The following is a 17,203-nucleotide window of genomic DNA, read 5'->3' on the forward strand; positions in this document are numbered from 1 at the left end:
CTGAAGACTTAGAGGAAGGAAGAGCCACAGATGGTAGGAGGTTGGGTCCCTGAATTGCAGCTGGGAGAATTACCAACCAATAGAGTCTTCTAATCAGGTACACCCACATTGTACAGTTGTCTATGCAGGAAATAAGTCAGCAGTCTAATTCTAACCTGACTAATACAAATAAAACTCAATGGGAAATGGATGCAAGTTTTGTCTTAACTCCTTTCCTCAACTTCCTTCCTGTTATTTCTCCTTCCCCACTTTGATACCTGGGGTGGGGTGGTGAATTACTATGGATTAATTATAAAACAGAGGCTTAGAGAAATAAATTAATGGCAGCTCCAGGACCAAAATCTAGGCCTCCAGATTCCTAAACTAAGTTTTTCATTGTTCCCACCTTCTGCTAATCTACACCTATAGATGGTGTCAAAAGCTATTGATAAGAAAAGTGAAGGTATTAGGGAGAAAGATGCAGGAGACAGTGTCAGCTGCAATACAAAGGAAACTTAGAATGAGGGCAATGAGCATATAATTTCATTCAAGACTATGAAACATCTTTTCAATGCCCTTAGTAGCTCTTCTACTGGAGTTAATAAAATTAACGATTTTTGATTCATTAAGTAGGTGAGATTCATGATTTTAGAAGAGGAAAATATCTATGATACCTGTAGCACCGATACTCAGACTATGAGTGTTGGATATGCAGAAGAGCCTGGAATCCAACTCATGAAATAAAATAAGCAGGTGAGGTCATTGACATGATTCTGAGTTCACTAATAATTATCAAAGCTTCTATTAATATTTCCTCTCTAGGAAACTAGAACATAAATTTCATATTATTTGTTTATATTGCTTCTTTTCTTGGTGTTGTTTAGAAAATTATATATGTATTTTTAGTTCCACTTCTTTGCCTAACAAACAAAACCATAATGACACTTACTGGTTTTCTGCCCTACTTGACTGTGAGCTTTAAGGTCAAAAAAACTTATTTAGGTGGTATGAAGTGTTAACCACTTTAATGCTGCTTATGAAAGTATATGTAATTTGGGAATTTTTTTTTTTTTTAAAGATTTATTTATTTATTTAATTCCCCCCCCTCCCCTGGTTGTCTGTTCTTGGTGTCTATTTGCTGCGTCTTGTTTCTTTGTCCGCTTCTGTTGTCGTCAGCAGCACGGGAAGTGTGGGCGGCGCCATTCCTGGCCAGGCTGCTCTTTCTTTTCACGCTGGGTGGCTCTCCTCACGGGCGCACTCCTTGCGCGTGGGGCTCCCCCACGCGGGGGACACCCTTGAGTGGCACAGCACTCCTTGCGCGCATCAGCACTGCGCATGGCCAGCTCCACACGGGTCAAGGAGGCCCGGGGTTTGAACCGCGGACCTCCCATATGGTAGACGGACGCCCTAACCACTGGGCCAAAGTCCGTTTCCCTAATTTGGGAATTTTGACTGTATAAACTGGGGGTAATTTCCTTCCTATGTTTTGAAATTAAGAATATAAGAGATGAAGCTTTCTTTGAAAGTTCTTTAAAACTGATTACATTTACCTTAACTGGGATAGACACAATTCAAAGGAAATCCACTGAATGAGGGGATAAGCTTAGGCATCAAATGACTATCACGCTATCACAAATGTTTTCACAAGTTCTGATACTTTTCTGAGGATTTTTGAAAACTTAGAACGCATTTCCCTCCCCAACTACCTTTCCTGGGAGAGCTACAAGTGCCATCTGTATGGTACTGAAACTTGGTTTTTAGGAAGATCGGATTGGGGTCTAATTTTGAGATGCTTTAAAATTTCTAGAATCTACTCTGTTTTAGAGTTTCCTGTACTTGGATCTCCATAGGCTATGGAAACACCTGTCTCTTCTTCTTACCTGTCCTTCCCTCTGCCACCACTTGTCGGGAAGACATCCCTCCACTCACTGTTGTTACCACCACAGAGTAGAGGCTGCCTGATTTGAGGGAGTAGAAGCTGTATCTGCTGATCTCATTGGAGACACTTTCATTTTTGATGACCACATTTTCATGGATCAGTAAAACTTGGTAGAACTCTGCATCTCCCAGAGCCGGGGTCCAGTTAGTAAACAGACTGCTGGTTGTCCCTTGATTGGCCACATGCAAACCAGTCACTTGGGCAGGCACTAAAACACAGCAGACAGAGAGAAGGCAAAACAAACGACACTTAGTTATGCAAAGGAAGTATAACAAAAGTGAGTAAAAAATGGCGACAGGTTTGAAAATGATATATATATATCTACAGACTCTAAGTTCTATTCCCTGAGGCACATGGAGAACTGCAGCTCCTATGGAGACTCTTTCACTCTGAAAAACTGCTTATATTACCTAAGATCCAAGAAGGAGAAGATGCGTGTCTGTTAAATGGTTTTGATTTAAAATATTAAATAATGAAAGGGTGGTAATTTCAACACTACTGAGTGCCTACTATGTGCCATTTATGGGTTCTATGCTTTATAGATGTTATATCAATTGATATACATTCAAAATTCAATGAAGTTAATTTTTCCTTCCCTTTTCATTGACAAGGAAACTGAAGATTACAAAATGTAAGTAACTTAGCTTATATCACATTGCTAGATATTGGAACCTTGGCATGCCCCTTCTCAAAGTTCATTAATGTTTGGATTAAGATACAAATATAGTCTTTAAAAAATATTATATATTTAGACTGGAATACTCTGTCAGGTCACCCTAGTTTATAGAGTCAATGGATTTCCAATCAAAATTCCAGGGGATTTTTTTTCTGGAAATAGATAAACATATTCTAAAATTCAATGGAAAACAAAGGAACTAAAATGACCAAAACAATTTGAAAAAGAACAAAGTTCTTTTTCATATACCACCTGATTTTTAGACTTATTACAATGCTACAATACACTTTGATATGGGCAAAAGGATAGACATATAGGTCAATAGAACAAAATTGAGTGTCCAGAAATAGACTAATATACATATGGTCAATTGATTTTTTTAGAGAGGTAAAAAGATAATTTAATGGAGAAAGAATTGTCTTTTCAACAACTGGGGCTAGATTTATTGGTTGTCTATATGCAAATCAAATCAAAGCAAAGCAAAACAAAACAATCTTACACTACATATAAAAATTAACTCAATGGATCATAGACCTAAAATAAAACCCAAAACTATAAAACAGTAGGGAAAAAATCTTCGTGGCCTTGCATTCAGCAAAGATTTCTTATTTATGACATCAAAAGCATAGTCTAGTTTTTAAAAATTTATAGATTGGACATCAAAATTAAAATTTCTGTTCTGAAAAATACATTAATAAAAGAATGAAAAGGTAAGTCACAGAATAGGAGAAAATACTTTAAACACATTTCTGATAAAGAATTTGTATCTAGAATAAAGAACTCTCAAAATTCAATAAGAAAGCAAAAATGCACTGGGAAAAAATGGGCAAAAGATTCGTGATGTGATGGTTTGAAGCTATATGTACCCCCAAAAAACGTGTTCTTAAATTTAATCCATTCCTGTAGATGTGAACCCATTGTGAGTAAGACCTTTTTATGTGGTTACTTCAGTTAGGGTGCGACACACCTCAATAAGGATGTCTTACCCCTATTTCTGGAGTCTTTTAAGAGTAAAATGAAATCCAGACAGAGAGTGAGAAAACCACAGAGGGGCAGTTAACGTTGGGGTTTAAGATATATTTAGGGGATTTGAGTCTCTGGACTGACAATGTGATAGCCAGGTCCTGAGCCTCAACAGACTCCAGCACCTACAATCTGATTTATTGGACTTACCACACTCAGCTAAGATGGAGGTGAAGAAGGACAACCACCACACCATGGAGCCTAGAGTGATTACAACTGAAAGTGGGAGGATTGCATCCAGCATCCATGTGGAATCTGAGCCTCCTCTTGACATAGAGGTGCAATGGACACAACCAATCCAATGTCCACATAGAAGAGGTGGCATTGGATTGGGAAAAGTGGACATGGTGGACGATGGGTATGGGGAAAGGCAGGAAGAGATGAGAGGTGGAGGAGTCTTTGGGACATGGAGCTGCCCTGGATGGTGCTTCAGAGGCAATCACCGGACATTGTAAATCCTCACAGGGCCCACTGGATGGAATGGAGGAGAGTATGGGCCATGATGTGGACCATTGTCTATGAGGTGCAGAGGTGCCCAAAGATGTACTTACCAAATCCAATGGATGTGTCATGATGATGGGAACGAGTGTTGCTGGGGGGGGGGGGGGGGAGAGGTGGGGTGGGGGGGTGGGGTTGAATGGGACCTCACATATATATTTTTAATGTAATATTATTACAAAGTCAATAAAAAAAAAAAAATGAAAAAAAAAAAAAAAAAAAAAAAAACCACAGAGGAAGCAGCCAGAAGTGGAAATCAATGAAACCCAGAAGAAAAGAGAGAGACCTGTGCCTTGCCATGTGACTAACGATCAAGAATCACCAGCAGTCAGCCCCAGAATGCCACTGGCTTCAGGAAGAAAGCACTGCTTTGATGATGCCATGATTTGAACTGTCTTTTAGGCTCAAAAATTCCCATTTTTTTTAACCCAACCCAATTCATGTTATTTACTTAAGAAGTCTAGGAAACTAAAACAGAGAGAAACTTCACCAAAGAAGATGTATGGATAGTAAATAAGCACATGAAAAAGATGTTCAATATCATTAGTCATTAGAGAGAGGCAAAATAAAATTACAATGAGATATTACTCCACACCTAATAGAATGGTTAAAAGTTTTAAGAAAGCAATAAAAACCTGACAATCCCAAGTGCTGCCAAATATGTGGAAGAACAAGAAATCTCATCATCTTTGGTGGGAATGTAAAATTAAACAACCTCTTTGGAAAAGTTTGGCAGTTTCTTACAAAGTTAAATGTATGCTTATATACAACTGAACAAAACAGATGGTGATGATGGAAAAATCTTTAAGTATACAACAATACCTTGGATTTTCATTTCTGGCATTATGATAGGCTGAATACCATGAAAATCCTCCTAATAAACACAACAAACCATGTTGGACAAAATATATAAATGTAAATATATCAATAAATTGCCAAGAATGTTAGGAATTCTCAGAGGCCAAATGTAAGTGATAGAGAGGTCAATGGATCACTGAAGTTAATTTTCATCTTATGGGTATCTTTCTAACATAAATTTAAGATTTAATAGTACAGCTTTGAAGGATGTAGCAGATAGAAGGCAAGATGTAGACTTTCCCAAACTGAAAAATCTCATAGATGACCTTACATTACACTGGATCCTGAAAAGCTACTTCCTAAGTATAAGTGAAATAAAATTTCCCCTTCTTTCTCCACCCCGGCCCACTCTTCTTTGCACTGACAGGAGAAAAAAAATTTCCTCTGAGAATTCATGGCCTCAAGATAGCTTTAGTGAGTTTGGGGTCTAAATTCATAAAACTTGGGTGATCAAAAACTCCTCACACTGAAATTTTAGATTTGAGTAATCTGGTTGAGAGTAGTCCTGTGCACTTTACAGAACCAAATGAGAAGGAAATCTTTTCTGGAACCTACCTTCAGACAAAGCCTTAAAGAATTCTCACAGAGTAAAATTCCAAGGAAAGTGAACTTAAAGTAAAATTTACAAACATTTAAAGGAAATAAGGCACATGAGCAAAATGCAGCAAAATCAGTGGGCAACAAGATTGGACTCCTGAAGATTTCAGATATTATAATGATCAAACATAGACTGTGAAATAAGTATTTAAATATATTTATAGCAATAGAGGAGTAGACTGAAAACATGACTAGAGAGCAAGAGAGTATAAAATAGATTCGGGGAAAAAAAAAACAAAGAGAAAATTTAAAAGCAGAGAAGTAAAAATTAAAATGTAAAACTAAATTGATGGATTTAACAATAGATTAGAGAAAGCTGAAGAGAGAATTAATGAATTGAAACAAAGAGCCAAGGGTTTTATCCAGACTATAACCAAGAGAACAAATACATAGAAAACATGAAAAAGAGAGTAAAAGACACAGAAAAGGAGAGAAGAAAGGGAATGGAGAAGAGACAATACTGGAGAGTTAATGGCTGAGAATTTCCAGGATCAATGAACGATACTAGTCCACAAGTACCAAAATCCCAATGAGGCTCAATCAGGATAGTAAAAAAGAAGTCCATACCTAGATTGTTATTGTGAAACAACAGAACACCAAAGGAAAGGGGTAGGTCTTAAAAGTAGCCATGATAAACTGACAAATTATCCACAGAGAAATAAAAATTAGGCTGTCAGATAACTTTCCAGGAGTAAAAATAATTGCTAGAAAGACTAAAATAATATCCTCTATGGGCTGAGAGAAAATAATAACTTCAAACATAGAATTGTAATCCATGAAAAATATCCTTCAAGACTGAGTGCTCTATAAAGACATACTTAGAAAAACAAAAAGAAGGAACTAATAAAGGTAGTTGAAATTAGTGAAATAGAAAACAAAACACTACACAAACACCAGCGCATAATAGACAATGAGCATTTGTAAATTGGTTGGATGTTAAACAATTCAGCAAACAGAATATGTTTAATCTAAAATTTATAAAGAATATTACCTGTTCTTCCTTTTACTGAAGATGAATTTTTTAGGTCTCCACTAATACTGGTGACAGTGGCCATATATTTTCGTCCAGGCACCAGGTCGGTAAAAGTGAATTCTTTGGCATCTCTGGAGAGCGACTTATGGATGAGTAAGAGGTCTCTGTCAGCTAGTGAAATGATGTATTTTTCCCATTCTCCTATGGGGGACTGCCACATGATGCCCAGTGAGGTTTCATTGGCATGTTTGACACGAAGCTGGAGGACAGCCAGGGGGACTGAGGAAAAAGCAATGACGCCTTCAATCATTGATGGGGTGTACTTTAGTGAACTGTTCTGTTCCATCTATAGGAGTGCTCTAACTCAATGTTTCTTTTTGGAATGCTTATGAGCATTGAAAAAAAAAACTAATCACTAAAAGTCTTGTTTGTGTAAAATAACCAGAAATAAGGATTTTAAAGAATACTATTGGAAAAAACTTTGTAGGAAGGACACTTACCATTTACCACATATTGGTTTATTAATGTTTATCTCTTCATATGAATTTTATAATACAAAAATATTTAATCCAGTTTTATCTAAACAACCACAGAGAAAAGTCTGTATTTGAGTATTTAGGAGGAGTTGGGAGTATTTGTTATCCCCATAGCTTGGAAAAAACAAGTGCTATCACCTGTCCATTTCTGAGGCAGGGACCCTGATGGGTCCATGAAAGGGAGGGATGGTTGGCAAGTAATAATAGTATCTGGTTAAGGAATCCTATATCCAAAGCCAAAGTTGCTTCCATTTCTTTTAAAGGTTTTATCATTACAATTTCTAGTCTAGGAGAAATTGTTAAGAGCAAAGTGGTGGTTCTACATAACAACCGGGAAACCAAATGATGGAAGAATCAACATGTAAAATTTCATTGTAATTTTGTATCAAAATTTTTTTCTATAATTCCTTTCTAATTGAGTCTCTAAATCTATATCTATCTTCTTTAGGATAGAAAAATGAATTGGATTGTTTACACTAAGGTCTATTTCAAGTTACCTTATTCACCTAGAGGTGCAGTTTAAGAAAAGTTATCTTGAGAATTATGCCAACATGCTGAAGATCCCTAATGTTTTTCACCTCACATTTTCTAGTAATAGAGATAAGTGATAAACTATTAGAGAAGATGTAGATGCTTCTGTGAAATATTAAAACTGCTTTGTTTACGTTTATAAAAGTCTTTGATCATCACTGAGTGATATTAATATTTGGAAAATGAAGAGATTACTGGAAGACACAGTTGGCAAGTTTAGGGAGGCGTCTTGATCATTTTCTCTGATATTATTATCAATGTAGTTATGTCTTTATGTTCAGGCAAGAAGGTATTTGAACGTCACTCCAATGTCACGGGAATTTTCATAGAATTTTTGAACTTCAAGGGCAACTTTCTTATTTGAAAGTTGAGGAAAACAAGCTCTAAGAGGTTGTGACTTGCCCACAGGTTTACAGTATAGTAGTGACAGACAACAAGAATACCAAGACCTGTGTGTTACTATCCTCATTTGCCTCTGCCTTGTAATCCAAAGGCATTCCTTTTCACTTCCTTGGTACTGAAATTCCCATATTAGCCAATATTAAACAAAGGCAGTGGTTACCCAAAAATGACAACCAGCTGCAATTATATTTCTTTGGGGGGGAAATATTGGCTTTTACTTTCAAATTATATCCTTCCTCCTCCTTTGGTTTTTAAACTTTCTTTTATATGGTGTTTCTTGACAAAAGTAAATCCTAGCAACTTTATGTCAGCCTGAAATTTTTGGAGAAAATTCTACTTGTCTCTAATATCTCAAATTCAGGGAACACAGGGGTATGGCATTGATATTACCTAGTTTACTTGGGAGTGGGAGCCAATTAAGGACTTATCAGTCCTTGGTATGTGCTTACCTGTCCTCCCTTGGCAATGCTCAGAATTCTTCAGGTTTCCACTCTCAACAGAGACCTCTACCTCATACTGTCTTCCTGGTACGAGCCCTATGTCATTTATGACATAGTGTGTTTCCTCCTTCCCCACGGTGATGTTGAGCAGTACCAAAGAATCATTGAAGAGCACAATACGATACTGCTCCCAGTCTCCTGCGGGGGGCGACCAGGTCACCGCAAGGGACTTGGTCCAACCATTGCTGTTTGCCTCCAGGTTTCCAACTTTCTCTGGAACTGTATGGTGGAATGATGTCAAAGAGGAGATACCAAAAACCCAAAGTAAAGATACTCATTTCCTTCTCATAGGTAAGAATAGGTAAGAGATCCAATACCTGTAATTCGAACATTTTAACCCCCACCTAATATCTGTGAGTTGCAAATAAGTATTCTTCCTCATTTTGGAGACATTTAACACTCAAGAAATGTATACTAAAATAGTTTTAGTAATATATTGCAGTGATGTGGTCTTCTGTAACAGTATTATTAATTTAGTGTTAGAATGCTGTTTTCATTGATTGTATACCAAACCTCAAGACAATACTGATGTTGCTTCTAATGATGATAACATTAATGGATGTGGCATCTTTTATGGAAGAAATATTAGAAGTTGTTGTCATGAAACATTCCTCTCTTTTTTCCCAATGAAAAGATTAATTTTCTCTCAGTATGGCTCTGATCCATCTTATTTTTCTTTGGCTAAAAAACACTCACTTTTTAACTACAGAATAAAATGTTAAGTCCTTGGCTTGGCTTTGGTAATTCTACAAAATCAGACCCCATTTCCTTCCAGTCTTAGTTCTGTTTCCCCACCCACCCATCCTCGAACGCTGGGTTCCAGTCACATATTCTATAGACCTGAGAATCCCTTGGGTGCTTCTGCCTCTGTACCTTTGCTCATATTATTCCCTGCTCAAATGCCCTTCCTTCTTCTTCCTTTTACCTGCAAAGGAACTAGACATTCTTTAGGTCCCAAGTAAGGCCATGTCATCCAAGAAGTCTCTCCGACCATACAGTTCTTTCTTGGAATCTCTAATAGCACAGTGAATGGCCTGTGGCATCATGCAGCTGGGGTTTAAGTTCTAGCGCCACCACTTGCAAGACTGAGCACAAGTTAGTTGACTTTTCTAATAGCTGCAAAATGGCGAAAACAATAGGACCTCTCTCATGACTTTGCTGTGAGAATTAAATGAAATAATTGGTATAAAGTGTTTAGTCCATGTCTAATACATGGAAGCAACAATAAAATTATCATTACTAGAATGTGTAACTTTTATTTGTATGTATGAATGTGTGTTCTCTGTGTTACTAAAATGTAAAGGAGAGGTCCACAAACTTATTCTGTAAAGAGTCAGATAGTAAATGTTGCAGGCTTTGTGAGCTACATACAATCTATCTATCTCTACATAATTGTTCTTTAAAAATGTAAGAGTGGGTCATAGCTTTAAAGGCAAGTAGCAGGTCTCATTTACTATAACAACTTCCCAAACTCCTGGTATAATAATTTACTCACAGAAGGCACCGGATAAATGTTTGATTAAATAACTTATGTAAGACAGGTAAAGTGCTAACTGGCCCTTGCTATGGGAATTGATCAGAAATATTCTATTTATTGGCATCAGTGCTACTGCGTTTATGATACTTTAGCAATAGCATATGATAAGGCACAGAGCAGAGACAATTACGCAGATCATTCATGAAGCCAAACTCATATGCTTAAATAACTCAGCTGAATGCAATTACCCCTCTGTTTTATTCAGGATATAGGGCCCTGATCAACAGATGAACTCAGGCATATCGGTCATACTTTCTATTTTCTTTCTAACATCATTTTCTAGGATGGATTAGAGAGTGATGTGGAAACCAAGGAATTTTTGGAGTCCAAGCCTTACCTGTTCTGCCCACTGCCATCTTGTGAGCAGATAATTCACCTGAGATACAGCTGACAGTAATTTGATAAAGTCGTCCAGGAATTAAGTCTTTAAAGTGAGTTTCAGTAACCTGTGATGTTAATGTTCGGGATTCCTTGATGGTGCCTTGGTGAAACACGGTAATGTTGTAGGAATCTACATCTCCAGCAGGTCTTTGCCACTTGACTTTTAGAGAGGTCGAACTGCCATCATTTGTCACCCTCAAATTTGAGACTTCCATGGGGGCTAATTAGGAAAGAATGGAAAAGAGACCTTTACAAAGGATATCTTATCAGGCTTGCAGGAATATTTTGATCTGTATTTTAATTCCTGCAGGCTACACTCCTTGCTCGGAAGAAAATAAAACAAAACAAAACAAAACATTTCAATTGGCAAAACAATACTGCATAACCAAACAAAGGCTGTCTGGCTAGAGAAAGAACATGCACCTGGCAATCAGGAGCCTGAATTCTGGTTTAGACTTGGCCGTTAGTCAGCTGTGCAACACTGGGCAACTCTCTCTATCTCACTGAGCTCTTTTCCTCATTGGTAAATGAGAAATTGGCAAAGAACTTTATAAATAGATTGATTAATTGACAATTACACAAATTTGGGGTGCTAAAATACTTTGCTTTTCATATTAAATCATGAGAAAGTTAAGATTTAATAGTCATGTTTTTATTTCATCAAAAGAAAATGATTGCAAAGAAGAGACACTTTGGTAGGTATTTTTTCTACCTCTGGCCCAGGCTGTAATTTTGGGCCTCAGTAATGGCACAGTATAAATTAACAAGTACTCATTAAGAGAATGGGCTTATCACACTGATTTTACATACAGCAGTCAGAAGTATAATTTGCTCTGGGTATACATAAATAACTCTTAAGAGCTTTGGAGCAATTTTTGGTCAGAGATGTCCACACTTCTTTGTGGTGTAATATGAAAGGTATGCAAATGTACAGATGTCCCCAAATATCTCCTTACCCAGCCTCCTAAAGTTCTAGAAACTCTCTTCAGTAGAATAATTTCAAAAGCACTATATATTTTAGAGTTTCTCTTGAATTATATAACTTACTAAGAGAGGGTACTTAGTAACACATTTGACCTACCAGAAGTATTAGAATCTACTAAAATGCATGCTCCATGAGGACAAAGACCTTATCTATCTTGGATGGTGTTGTTATACCAAATATCTAGCATATAGTTGATACTCAATATACAATGGTTGAATGAATGTGTGCTTGAATCATTCATTAAAATTTAGCAAAGATGAGTTTGTCAGACTGGGTTAGGCTGTGAGAACAGATCCTGTAGTAACGGGTTCCGAGACATGTTTGTTAGGTAAAGGGTTTTGGAAACAGCCGTAACATGGGAATATGTCTATGTATATCACTGAAGAGAGTTATCCTGAATCATTTTGAGGGGATGTCACAGGGCAGTGGATTGCTTCTTAAAAGAAGAATGTGGGAATCCTTACAAGGAGAAACGGGTACTAAAAGAGAAGCTGGAATGCAAAGTGCAACTAAGTTTGCCTACTTGAAAATGCTGCCAAGAGCAAACCTCAAGTTTAGAATTAAAGGGAATCCCTCTTTCTCTGAGTAGAAAAGTGGATGCATATTAAGGACCTTGTATCACTTAAATCCATTTCAATTTGTTCTATATTGCCATGATTTAAATAAGTTGATAAACTTTGCTTATTAAAAATCAGTTCCTTGACTGAGCTTAATTCTTGTTCTGCTAACTAGGGAAACTTACCTGTCCTGACTAGTATCGACCTGTAGTTTTGCAGCCCTCCCGCCTCAGTCACAATAGTGAGGTTGTAGAGGTGGCCAGGCGTCAGCCTCTGAATGGGGTAGGAAGTTGTGTGTTTGTCCACGATGCTGCTATGAACTAGGATCCCTCTGTCCATTAATGTCAGCCAGTATTGTTCCACATTCCCAGAGCCATGGGACCAGGAAATTAGGAGAGAATTCGTTTTCGTGGTAATACCAATATCTTTCACTGGGGATGGCACTAGTGGGATAAAACACATGTCCTACATGTCATTCACAATTTTCTTATAGATGACACAGACACATTTACTCAGAAATCCTAAGCATTTATGCTTCCCTGTAAATCAATCTGATGTGGTAACAGTAATGAACAACAGTATACCTTTGGAGTTTTACTGGAGCCCTGGTAAATGCTTTTTTCAAAGTCCACAGCCAAAACTCCATCAAGGTTACTTGTCCATCTCCTCAACTTAGTGGGTATTAAGGCAATTTTTGCAAATGCAGTATGACATTGCATAGCAGTCATGGGAAGAGAAAAAGGAAGGTACTGTAGGAGATGAAAAAAGGAAAGACAGAAAAAAATAGGGAGAGAAAAAAAAGAGGAGACAGAGTGATATGAAAGATATACTTTATGGGAAAAGGTGGTAAATATTAGAATATATGGGTGGAAGAGGTGACATTTCTCACAAAGTTAAGGGAGCAAAGACTTGTTATAAACATAGGAATATTTAGGAAACATCATGACTTGATGTTATGAGAAAAAATACAAAGGAGGGAAACCTTTTAAAGGTAACTTTTATGGCACAGATTTAGAAAATGAGGCAGAAAATCTCGTTGCCTAAGATTGAGTTATAAGGGCCATAGGAGGCATCTATTTGAAATTAGAAAACAGTAGAATCCAGTGACTTCAAAATCACATGGTAAGTTAGCAGCACATGGTAAGTTAGCAGCAGTGAAATTAGAAAACAGTAGAATCCAGTGACTTCAAAATCACATGGTAAGTTAGCATTTTCAGTCCAGGGTCTTTTCTGTGTCACACTACCATTCCTTGAATAAAACATAACTCCAGAAGGATCCGAGACTATTAAATACCTAAATACATGTAAACAGGTCTTACCTGTTGATCCATTGGTATAAACTGTAGAGGCACGTTTATCACCAGAAACAGCTGTGATGGCAATATTGTATTTATTACCAGCAGTGAGGTTAAAAAAAGTATATTCTTGCCGTGAAGCATTTCTGTGAATTTGAACCTCCTGTATCTTTTGGTTATTATCATCAAATAACTGCACCTCATACCAGGTGACTTTTCCAGGAGAAGGAGTCCACCAAACATGCAAGCTGGTTGAAGTAGCCTTCTCTTTACTGACTTCAAACCTAGCAGGAGGCAAAGGATCTGCAAGGCAAACACCAAGAAAGACAACGTAGCTTGAAGCCTTCTGCAAATTCATGCTTGCTTACCTCGTTGCAATCCAGATTACTTTTCCTTAAAAACTTTAAGAATCTGCTGCTTGTCAAACAAATTGGCATTTTAACTCCACTTCCAAACCTGCCATTTTTTTTTTAAACCCACTTAGTTACTACTCATCTGAACTTCTTTTCTAACAAAACTTTTTGTTAAGGTAGCTCTGACCTTGGAAATATAAGCAAGGTTATATTTTCCTTAGCTTGCAAATTTACCAAAATTTTCAAACATTGACAAACACCCAAACTCTGTAGAAAATATAGATATTTAGAAATAATTTGAAATTCATATTGAACTTTTTCTTTTCTAGGTTGTGGATTTTTGCTCTGAAGTATACACAACCTGGCATGGTCTTCATATGCTAGAAAACCACAAAAGATACAGATCTGGTAAGGGGCCAAAGCTGGGCTTACTCACCAAAATGGATTCTCCCAACATCTGGAACTGCTTATAGCCCTAGGTTTCCTAAATCTCATTTCTGGGCATGAAGCATATGAGAAAATTCTGACCTGCTGGGGCCCATGGCACAGGTGGGAATGGGGAAGTTCTACACCTGTTCACTTTGTTTCACCTCCCGAAGCCATGCATCAAATCATCACTGTATGACTTAAAATATGCTGAACAGATTGTCACCAGGGCAGGAACTAGGACATTGGCATTTAGTGAGCAGCTATTATTTTAATGTATTGGAGAATATCTGAGAAATAAGGCTCTGCCTACCCTAAATGCTGCGCGCAGAATAATTGAGAGACACCTATGTATGAGAAATATTCCAAAATCCTACATGGTTCTTGGCCTAGAAAACAGGGTCAAGAGACTGGAGACCAATTTTCAAGGGTAAGGCTGGAGATTTAGAGACCTCAGTTCTTATCCTTCTCCTGGTAGATTACATTTTAATACACTCTGTGGGTCATCTATAGACATAAGCTTAATTCAGCATATGATCCGCATAATGTCTTTGTATTTTATGCTTGATTTATATGAGCATATTATATTGCAAAAATTAAATAAGCCACAAAATGTTTCTATAAAATCAATAATTAATAATAATATGAAATGTTAGCTGACAAGTAAGCTGAGGGAGCAGTCACTTCAAGATACTCCAGAAAGACACCAAAGCACTGGTGAGCTTGGAAGACAAAGCTGCGTGGTTTACACCACAGCACAGCCTTTTGGTCTACCAGAAAATGTTCTAGAGTCTAACTACCTGGGCTTGAACCCAGCTCTGCTACTTTGTGGCCATGTTGCTTGGGGCAATTAATCTAGCTATGCTTCAGTTACCCCATCTATACAATGCTAATAATACTACCAGCATTTTCACAGAATTGTTATATAGATTAAATTTAATATTACATAGAAAGCACTTAAAACAGTGTCTGGCACATAGTAAGTGCTGAATGTTAGCTGTTATGATGATAATGATGATTCCTACAACCAAGAAAAGATAATCACCATGAAGAAGCAGAGAGATGTAATGGTAGAGAGCATGGATTTGAGAGTCGGACAGAACCGAATTCAAATCCTGGCTCCTTCACTTTCAGCCATGAGACTTTGAGCAATTCATTTAACATTACTAAGCCTCAATTTTCCTAAATGCCTGTGAGGAGAATGATAATATTTACTTTACAGGGTGTTTTGAGGATTAACAAAATATAGAGGAGACTTTACCTGGCACACAGTAGGCACTCAGTAACATAAACTTAAGGCAAAAGTAGAATTTTCTTTTTGAAATTAAACTGATTTATTTTTAATTGGCTTTTTTTATTAAAAAAGGCTTGATAAAATCTTATCAGTTTTATTCCCATGGGTTAACTTTCTAACTATTAAATTAAGATGAAAAATTCCCAGGATGATTCTCATTTATATGTTCTTGAGAAAAAAAACTTAGTTTATGTTTGGCAATATTATTTAAAATTTCTATCCCACAAAACAATCTATAACTGAAGATGTCATAATGAAAGAACATAAATGGCCCTGCCAGAAACTTTTCTTGTTGCCTGACAAGAATAAGACATTTCACTGCCATGAGATCCTAACAGCCACTGAACCTCAAGAACAACCCTGCCATACCCAACTGAGATGATGCATTCTCACTGAAGTGGCAGTTGAAGGACAAGGACGAGTGAGGCAGTTGCTTTCCAGGGATAGTTAAAAAAAACCCCGAAAACCAAATACTGTCATCTATGCCTACTACCAACTGAGAAAAAAGTTAAAGAAAATGCTGTTATGATAGGTATAATTTAAACATATGTAATCTGCAAAATATGAACTATTGAAATTGAATTTTAAGGTTGCGTGCCTAGAAGATGAAGTTCAGAAATGCAGACTTTATCTAATCTTTCTGAACCAGAAAACAAAACAGTCAATCCTTTGTACATCCGCTAGAACAAAGGAACAATGAGACTGGGAAGTGCCTGTACTAGGAGAACCTGCACTGGAAACAAACACTTAAACCCCATTTAAACTGTGATAAAGCCCTTTGCTGGCAGTTATCCACTATTGCTCTGCACATTGCAGAAATTAAATGGTTTTCAGAGAAGTATTTTTTCATCTGAACACAATGAAAACTGCTAAATTTAAAAGTTTTCATTATTTTGTTAGATACAAATTAGATACTTTCATCGGGGGTATTTTAATTTCTTATATACAATGAAGTTTTTAATGCAATGTGAAAATTCAGTTGTGTATCTGTAATCTTCTGACCATATGACAGATCGTAAGTAATCACAGAATGCTACTTGACTTAAGTAATTTATGCTGCTGGCTAGCAAGATCAAGGCTACATATGTGTGGAAACGTTTGCATTTTCAACCTTATAACAAGAGTGCAGCCAGTCTATGGATTGGTGCCAAAAATCTTTCTCGAAGGCACGACAGCACTGCACTTTTATTTGTGTAGGATCTCATAGTTTATAATGTGCTTGGAATCCGGCTCAGAGACTCATTTATGTCACACAGGTAATAGGCAGTAAGGCTGAGCTTTTAATACCTGGCTCCAAATTGTGTTCTATCACACCTTGGATGGTCCAAGGTGGAAAGTGATGTCATGAATTGCATATTCAACATAACAACAAAAAGTCAAACCTGATGCCTATGGGGAAATAATGGGCACATTTGAGGATTTTTTTTTCCCTTGGTGGTTTAGGTATTGTAGCGCAGCCAAAATGAACAACAATAGTAATAATAGCTAAATCTAATTCTGTGCTAACTAAAGTTCCTTTTTCTTTTAGAAAATGATGTTTTTTGTGTTGTTTGTTCATTTTTGCCTAATTTTATTGCCTTTGCCTTAGCTCCCATACTTTGTGCCTAGATTATTACAAGAGTTTTCTAGATGTCTTCCTTATTTTCCTTCACTATTGCCAAATTATCTCTTTATGTATCTCTCCCATTTGCCCTCCTTATAACCCTTAAAGCATCAAGAACTTCCATGATTTCCTATTTCAGGAAAAAGTCTAAGTTTCTTCATATGCACACAAGATTCCTCAAACTGGGTATTATGTCCCTTCCCCAACCTTATCTTTTACTACTACCTAACTCATCGTTTGACTACAGTACGTTTTCTGAC

General features: G+C 37.0%; 1 protein-coding gene across 3 annotated transcripts in view; it reads right to left on the bottom strand.

The window, feature by feature from the left end:
• PTPRB (protein tyrosine phosphatase receptor type B) overlaps positions 1-17,203 on the bottom strand; it is a 122,070-nt gene that overhangs the window by 63,751 nt on the left and 41,116 nt on the right. For all 3 annotated transcript variants that reach the window (XM_058308423.1, XM_058308421.2, XM_058308426.2), the window contains 6 exons: positions 13,292-13,570; positions 12,158-12,415; positions 10,387-10,650; positions 8,462-8,731; positions 6,562-6,822; positions 1,860-2,126 (listed from right to left, as the gene is read on the bottom strand). In XM_058308423.1, coding sequence (XP_058164406.1) covers positions 1,860-2,126; positions 6,562-6,822; positions 8,462-8,731; positions 10,387-10,650; positions 12,158-12,415; positions 13,292-13,570 — 1,599 coding nt within the window. The remainder of the gene's footprint in view (positions 1-1,859; positions 2,127-6,561; positions 6,823-8,461; positions 8,732-10,386; positions 10,651-12,157; positions 12,416-13,291; positions 13,571-17,203) is intronic.

This window comes from Dasypus novemcinctus, chromosome 12 (genome assembly GCF_030445035.2).
Source record: "Dasypus novemcinctus isolate mDasNov1 chromosome 12, mDasNov1.1.hap2, whole genome shotgun sequence".
In the NCBI taxonomy this organism is placed as follows: domain Eukaryota; kingdom Metazoa; phylum Chordata; class Mammalia; order Cingulata; family Dasypodidae; genus Dasypus; species Dasypus novemcinctus.